This window comes from Neoarius graeffei, chromosome 1 (genome assembly GCF_027579695.1).
Source record: "Neoarius graeffei isolate fNeoGra1 chromosome 1, fNeoGra1.pri, whole genome shotgun sequence".
Classification (NCBI taxonomy): domain Eukaryota; kingdom Metazoa; phylum Chordata; class Actinopteri; order Siluriformes; family Ariidae; genus Neoarius; species Neoarius graeffei.
Genome location: NC_083569.1, coordinates 49,239,705 through 49,248,253, shown reverse-complemented (window position 1 = coordinate 49,248,253; position 8,549 = coordinate 49,239,705). Strand labels below are relative to the sequence as shown.

Below are 8,549 nucleotides of genomic sequence, written 5' to 3'. Positions count from 1 at the left end.
AAATTTTAAAAACAAGTTCATGTCCCCATTTCAGTACCCATAAGCATGGAATCACTCATATATATATATATATATATGTGTGTTTAGTCTATGTCTAGTTCATATCTAGAGTGTTTATACTGTTTATATTGTCTGAGTGTTTAGTTAGTGTTAGTGTTTAGTGTCTATTGTTAGAGTGTTTAGTGTTTATTGTCTGAGCACGGTGGTGTCTAGTATCTAGAGTGTTTATACTGTTTATATTGCTTGTTTTTTTTTCAATTATTCTGTTTTTATTTATTGCATTGCCTGTTTGCACCGTGGGTCAGAGAGGACTGATATTTCATCTGTGCTGTATGTCGAGCATGTATAGTATATTTGACAATAAATTTGACTTGACTTGACTATGCCGCAGCGGTGCAGCCGCATGGACTCTGGGGCCTGTGATTGTATTGCCCAGGCCAGTTGGTCTCCTAGTGGAAAATCCTTAAAAAATGTTCTGCCCTGATTGTAAAACAACCCTTCTGTTACAGTAGCACATTTTGATCACGTGGTTGCAAGTCAGGTTTAGAGCGCAGTGCGTTGTGGGTCTTAAACAGTTAACAGTGAGGCCCCGCCTTCCACATCCTGTACCGTTACAGAGAGCCGCATCTCCGACCTTTGTATTGGAAGTAAACACGAAGGTTTAGCGGATGAGTGAGCGGCCGAAGGTCAGCTGTGAGTCTGCATAAAGGGAGCAGACTCATCACCTGTCCTCGCGCCTGAGGTGAAGCTCATGACGTTGCGCTTTTAGTGTAAACGCGCTGTTATTCATTGAGACTCGGGTTGAATCTCACTCCTCGTGTCCAGACGGTCGCCATGAACTTCTTCTTGGAGACTCTGAAGGTGCTCGGGTTGTTGGTGGTCTACTCCCTGGAGGCGTTTTTGCGGCTGTTTGTCCCGGTGAGGAGGAAGAGTGTTGAGGGAGAGCTGGTGCTGATGACCGGTGCCGGGGCGGGACTGGGCCGGAGCATGGCGCTGGAGTTTGCGCGTCTCGGCGCGCGCCTTGTGCTGTGGGACATCGACGAGACGGGGAACCTGGAGACCGCGCGCCTCATCAAAGAGACGCACGGCGCGCGAGCGCACACCTACACCTGCGACTGTAGCAGCAGAGAGGAGGTGTATAAAGTGGCGGACAGGGTACACACACACACACACACACACTGGCGGTGTACATGTGTATTACTGCAGCGACTAAGCTTCTCCAACAACCCTACACCTGTTGGTCTGGAGCTACACTACCGTTCAAAAGTTTGGGGTCACTTTGAAATGTCCTTATTTTTGAAAGAAAAGCACTGTTCTTTTCAATGAAGATCACTTTAAACTAATCAGAAATGCACTCTATACATTGCTAATGTGCTAAATGACTATTCTAGCTGCAAATGTGTGGTTTTTGGTGCAATATCTCCATAGGTGTATAGAGGCCCATTTCCAGCAACTCTCACTCCAGTGTTCTAATGGTACAGTCAGTGCGTTTACATGCACATAGAGAGAATCGAATTTCTGCCGTTGCTCGACTGAAATCGAAGTTCAAAATGCCATGTATACACCTTAATTCGGCTGAAATTGAACCGAACTTGATTTCTCGGAATCGAGCTACACGACCTAGATTATGCGATTTCTGCCGAGCTACTTATGGCCCTTTTCCACTACCCTTTTTCAGCTCACTTCAGCCCGACACAGCTCGCGTTTCGACTACCAAAGAACAGCACGACTCGGCTCGCTTCAGCCCTGCTTAGCCCCTAAAACTCGCACGGTTTTGGAGTGGGGCTGAAGCGAGCCAAAGTGAACCGAGTGAGGCTGGGGGCGTGAGCAGACACTCCCCTGTGCACTGATTGGTGAGGAGGAGTGTCCTCACACTCCCACACACCCCGCGAGCACGCTGGGATCTGTAAACACCGTAAACCCGGAAGAAGAAGAATTACGAATTACGAGAATTTCTGAAGCCTTATGTGCCTCGCCTCATCTATACGCTCTTGCCAGTATCTGTTGGCGTTGTCGGTGACAACAAGCCACAGCACCAAGACCAGCAACACTAACGACTCCATGTTTATTGTTTACTATTCGGGTCGTGAGACTACCGCTTAAAAGCTCACTGATGTCACTGTTTGCGCTGCTTAACGACATCACGTGACGTCCACCCACTTTCGCTAACTCCACCCAATGTGTCCACCCACTTCCAGCCAGCACGGTTCAGCGCGGTTGTAGTCGAAATGCAACTCCAACAGCCCCACTCAGCCCGACTCAGCCCAACTCAGCACGGCACGGCTCAGCCCGACTCAGCTGCGTTTGTAGTGGAAAAGCGGCATTAGTGCATGTAAACCCTATTGAGCTACGTATTCGAGCTACTTACTTCAGCACTGCCCCTTCCGGAAGTGACGAGTGACAAGACCACAAGGGAAACACAACAGCCTCGGTCGGCGGGGGTGTCATGGCTCAGATGGCTAAGGCACCATACCATAAATCTGGGGACCCGGGTTCGATTCCGACCCGAGGTCATTTCCCGATCCCTCTCTCCCGCTCATTTCCTGTCTCTCTACACTGTCCTATCTATATAAAAAAAGGAAAAAAAAAACAGCCTCGGTCGGCATGAATCTTTTCTTTTTGTGGCATTGTTTGCACTGTTAAAATTTAGCTCACTTACTGTATCACCAAATACATCTGTACAGCTGTTGCATAGCTGTGAATTGTGTACATAAACAAGTCATTGTATTTGTGTGTGTGTATACACACACAAATATGTCCAACATCTGAAGAATGTCAATAAAAACAAAACAATTGAACTTTTTGTGTGTTTATTAAGACATAAGTTAAATTGTAAGCAAAAAAAAAAAATTTTTTTGTAAGCAAAAAATGGACTTTAGAAAAATATTAGTGTGCAAAATAAGTTGTCTTACAAAACAGTGGTCTGCGCCGGACAGTTTGTAGCCATACAGTCTGTTAGAGCAAGCCTAACAGCTAGAACACAGAACTGCCAGTGTTGCCAGATTGGGGGGTTTTAAGTGCATTTTAGCGGATTTGAACATGTTTTGGACTGGAATACGTCAGCAATATCTGGCAACACTATAGCTCTTCTTCATGACGACAACCGGAAGTGTACCAACACGATGGGGCGTGTAGCGCCACGTGTGGCTCGGGTGCACAATGCACCTTGCACAATAGCCCGATTTCACTTGTGCATGTAGGATTGGATTTCTCTGGCACCCCTGCTGGGACCCTTTGCTCGATTACCGACAGTAGCTCGATTTGGACGTGCATGTAAACGCACTGACTACGTTTACATGCACATCCAAATCGAGCTGCTGTCGGTAATCGAGCTGAAGGTCCCAGCAGGGTGCCAGAGAAATTCAATCCTACATGCACACAATGAAATCGGGCTATTGTGTGAGGTGCATTGTGCACCCGAGCCACAGGTGGCGCTACACACCCCATCGTGTTTGGTACACTTCCGGTTGTCGTCAAGAAGAAGAGCTATTCAAGAGTGTAAAAAGTTATCAGTTCCGTGTTCTCCATTGCGCGTTTTTCTCCCGTCCATGAATTTTAATATATTCAACTCCTTAAGCTGAATGAGCATGAACTCTGTCTCCTCACTGCTCCAGAAGTGCACGTTTCTGCTTGCCTGTGGCAGTGGGGGCGTGGTCAAGCACCGGTCTGTGACAGGAGGGCGGAGCCAGGGAAGGTGAGTGGCAGAACGACGGTACACCTGACGGTAATTAACCTGTGTTTGTGTGTCTTCCCAGTAACCGCGCCCTATTTAAGGTTGGCAGAGGAAGAGCAGAGGGGAAAGCTCATCCCGGGACTAGAACACAGCGCGCGCGCGTGTGTGTGTGCGTGTGCGCGTTTCTTTCAAGAATAAAAGTAGGCTGTTAAACTGAAAAGTCTGACAATAAAAAGCCTATTAGTACCAGAAGCTTTGTCCTGCCGTCCTCTGTGCTCCACCCACACTTCAGAGAGCTCTACATCGCCATTTTCTCTTCTTCGTTTGTTACTCCTGACCTCTTCTGCTGCTCGCTACTACTGTTGTCATGCCGACCGAGGCTGTTGTGTTTCCCGCTTGTGGTCTCATCACTCGTCACTTCCGGAAGTAGCTCGACAACTAGCTCTATAGGGTATACATGCACAAAGTAGCTCGGCAGAAATTCAGGGGTGATAGCGTTCCGGCGCCGCGCCGGATTTCCGGCGTACCGTGGCTGGGGAAAAAAAAAAATCTAGTTCGCCCATTGTCCTGTGTCATTCTGAGATGCGCAGATAGACAGTAAAGGGAATTCGCATGATATGGAACTAGTGGGAAAAAAGTGCCGTGCCAAATTTCGTGCGTTTTCGCCCATGGCAAGCGCCCCGAAAATGGCCCAACAGCGGAGAAAAATAAAGAAGAAGAAGAAGACGGAAGAAGAAGAAGAAGAAGAAGAAGAAGCCGTCACGGCACTTTTTTCCCACTAGTTCCATATCATGCGAATTCCCTTTACTGTCTATCTGCGCATCTCAGAATGACACAGGACAATGGGTGAACTAGATTTTTTTTTTTCCCCAGCCACGGTACGCCGGAAATCCGGCACGGCGCCGGAACGCTATCACCCCTGGAAATTGCATAATCTAGGTCGTGTAGCTTGATTCCGAGAAATCAAGTTCGGTTCAATTTCAGCCGAATTAAGGTGTATACATGGCATTTTGAACTTCGATTTCAGTCGAGCAACGGCAGAAATTCGATTCTCTCTATGTGCATGTAAACGTAGTGACTGAATGTGTTTGCTCATTGCCTCAGAAGGCTAATGGATGATTAGAAAACCCTTGTACAATCATGTTAGCACAGCTGAAAACAGTTGAGCTCTTTAGAGAAGCTATAAAACTGACCTTCCTTTGAGCAGATTGAGTTTCTGGAGCATCACATTTGTGGGGTCGATTAAATGCTCAAAATGGCCAGAAAAATGTCTTGACTATATTTTCTATTCATTTTACAACTGATGGTGGGAAATAAAAGTGTGACTTTTTTCATGGAAAACACAAAATTGTCTGGGTGACCCCAAACTTTTGAACGGTAGTGTACATAAATAATTAAAGCAGCCAAATACAGTGGTGCTTGAAAGTTTGTGAACCCTTTTGAATGTTCTATATTTCTGCATAAATATGACCAAGTCCTAAAGAGAACCCAGTTAAACAAATGAGACAAAAAATATTCTACTTGGTCATTTATTTATTTATTTATTTATTGAGGAAAATGATCCAATATTACATATCTGTGAGTGGCAAAAGTATGTGAACCTCTAGGATTAGCAGTTAATTTGAAGGTGAAATTAGAGTCAGGTGTTTTCAATCAATGGGATGACAATCAGGTGTGAGTGGGAACCCTGTTTTATTTAAAGAACAGGGATCTATCAAAGTCTGATCTTCACAACACATGTTTGTGGCACGGACAAAGGAGATTTCTGAGGACCTCAGAAATCAGGCTGGAAAAGGTTACAAAACCATCTGTAAAGAGTTTGGACTCCATCAATCCACAGTCAGACAGATTGTGTATAAATGGAGGAAATTCAAGACCATTGTTACCCTCCCCAGGAGTGGTCAACCAACAAAGATCACTCCAAGAGCAAGGCGTGTAATAGTTGGCGAGGTCACAAAGGACCCCAGGGTAACTTCTAAGCAACTGAAGGCCTCTCTCACATTGGCTAATGTTAATGTTCATGAGTCAGGAGAACACTGAACAACAATGGTGTGCATGGCAGGGTTGCAAGGAGAAAGCCACTGCTCTCCAAAAAGAACATTGCTGCTCGTCTGCAGTTTGCTAAAGATCACGTGGACAAGCCAGAAGGCTATTGGAAAAATGTTTTGTGGATGGATGAGACCAAAATTGAACTTTTTGGTTTAAATGAGAAGCATTATGTTTGGAGAAAGGAAAACACTGCATTCCAGCATAAGAACCTTATCCCAGCTGTGAAACATGGTGGTGGTAGTATCATGGTTTGGGCCTGTTTTGCTGCATCTGGGCCAGGACGGCTTGCCATCATTGATGGAAGAATTAATTCTGAATTATACCAGCGAATTCTAAAGGAAAATGTCAGGACATCTGTCCATGAACTGAATCTCAAGAGAAGGTGGGTCATGCAGCAAAACAACGACCCTAAGCACACAAGTCGTTCTACCAAAGAATGGTTAAAGAAGAATAAAGTGAATGTTTTGGAATGGCCAAGTCAAAGTCCTGACCTTAATCCAATCGAAATGTTGTGGAAGGACCTGAAGCGAGCAGTTCATGTGAGGAAACCCACCAACATCCCAGAGTTGAAGCTGTTCTGTACGGAGGAATGGGCTAAAATTCCTCCAAGCCGGTGTGCAGGACTGATCAACAGTTACCGGAAACGCTTAGTTGCAGTTATTGCTGCAAAAGGGGGTCACACCAGATACTGAAAGCAAAGGTTCATATACTTTTGCCACTCACAGATATGTAATATTGGATCATTTTCCTCAATAAATAAATATCCTGGATGTCACAATTTCAAGCTATACAGCTGACTTGAGTCACAGCTGTGGCTCTGCAAGCATTTCTGTGTGTGTATTGTATCATGATCACGTATCATGATCATGCCTAATGAGGCAGAATTAGACTTCTAATCATTTTTTCAGGTTTATTTCTAATTTTTTGTGGTTAACACTTGGGTCATTCCATGCCAAATCAACAAATATCTGACAAATTTATGCTCGACCATTTCAGATTTCAATGAAATTTGGAGTGCTCAGAGATACTATTAAAAGAAGTTCATCTCATCTCATTATCTCTAGCCGCTTTATCCTTCTACAGGGTCGCAGGCAAGCTGGAGTCTGTCCCAGCTGACTATGGGCGAAAGGCGGGGTACACCCTAGACAAGTCGCCAGGTCATCACAGGGCTGACACATAGACACAGACAACCATTCACACTCACATTCACACTTACGGTCAATTTAGAGTCACCAGTTAACCTAACCTGCATGTCTTTGGACTGTGGGGGAAACCGGAGCACCCGGAGGAAACCCACGCGGACACGGGGAGAACATGCAAACTCCGCACAGAAAGGCCCTCGCCAGCCCCGGGGCTCGAACCCAGGACCTTCTTGCTGTGAGGCGACAGCGCTAACCACTACACCACCGTGCCGCCCATTAAAAGAAGTTAATCCCCCAAATTTGAGCTTCCTATCTCCAACGGTTTCAGAGATACAGGCATTTGAATTTTTCGATTTTTTTTTGCATTTTGCTCAAAACATACATATTTCAAAGTGTAATATAATCTTTATTATGCAAGATAGAAACCTAAAATTTTGCACAGAGAGACTCAATGTCTTGTACTACAAGCTTCAACTTAGTATTTTAATGGTCATTGTATATTAGATGGTGATTTTAACAAGGAAATTAAAAAGACAAATTTGCATTTTTAACTCATTCTGGAAGCTTGCCTGTGGCAGTAATGCTTAAACTAAGAATGTTATTCAAATCTACAGAGAAATATCTACCAATTTCAGTTTTACCAAGTCTCCACTATTCCTAGTTTGTCTGTAATAGGGTTTTGAAATTCGCCGATTTCTAAAACATGCCATTTTCAGTAGCAAGAAATCCAATGTGGGATAGCAGTTAGGAACTTGTAAATTTTTTTCAGTAATCCCCAAGACCCATATTTTATATTTCCAAATTTTTGTTCTGTGTCTCTCAAGTATTTTTAAACTACAGGGGTTTAAAAAATCCATTTTCACCAAATTCGAATGTTTGATATATTTTCATATAACTGATATTTGAGGGTTAATAAATGCTTCAATAAGGCTCAAGTAGGTTAGGAGACATGTTTCTTCCTCAATTTTAAATAAAATTTCAATTAATGCTCAGTATTAATTATTTGTAAATTGATTTTAATCTAAGACTGTGTAACATTAGCAATCAATGACCAGCTATTGTGTACCAGTCAACAGCCAGCCTTATCAATATCAACACAGCACAATAGGTGACCTTTGATACCAGAACAGGTGGCTCATATCTTATAGTTTTTGAGTCTGTAAACTGCATACTTGTTCAGATAACATTGTATTGTTTGGATTATATTAAATACATTGTAATACAGAGCACTGAGAAAATTTACCAATGTTATTAACTGAATGTGCTTCTTTGCAAGGATTGGATATTTTGAATAGTTGATTAGGGAATTTAATTGTAGTTGCTTTCAATTTGAGATCAGTATGAATGAGTTTGTTCTTAGACATCTAGAAATGGCTGAACTTCCTCCCTGTTCTATAGGAATTGGACTAAAGAAAGATTCTGACTGCCATAAACTAACATACAGTAAATCCTCTAATACTGGCCTGTATTCCATTACTGGCCGGGACTCTAATATTGGCCGGTCTCGCTGTCAGAGGAGGTAAATAATGGCCGGACTCTAATACAGGCCGGGGCTATAACCAACGATGTTTCTGAGATCATAGTAGCCTTACACAATCGTTCCGATCTGAAAGACAATTGTGATCAGTGGCGCCGCCAGGCGTATGGCCGTACGCACTAGGCGTACCTTGGGGAGAGAGATATTT

The 8,549-nt window shown here is 43.9% G+C and overlaps 1 protein-coding gene across 2 annotated transcripts in view; it reads left to right on the top strand.

Moving 5' to 3' along the window:
• The first annotated feature begins 594 nt into the window (after nucleotides 1–594).
• Nucleotides 595–8,549, top strand: part of sdr16c5b (short chain dehydrogenase/reductase family 16C, member 5b) — a 31,539-nt gene continuing 23,584 nt past the window's right edge. The window contains exon 1 of one of the 2 annotated variants that reach the window (XM_060933083.1): nucleotides 595–1,134. In XM_060933083.1, coding sequence (XP_060789066.1) covers nucleotides 835–1,134 — 300 coding nt within the window. In that variant the 5' untranslated portion in view covers nucleotides 595–834. Of the gene's footprint in view, nucleotides 1,156–8,549 lie in introns of both variants that reach the window. The other variant, XM_060933074.1, reaches the window with a different exon arrangement.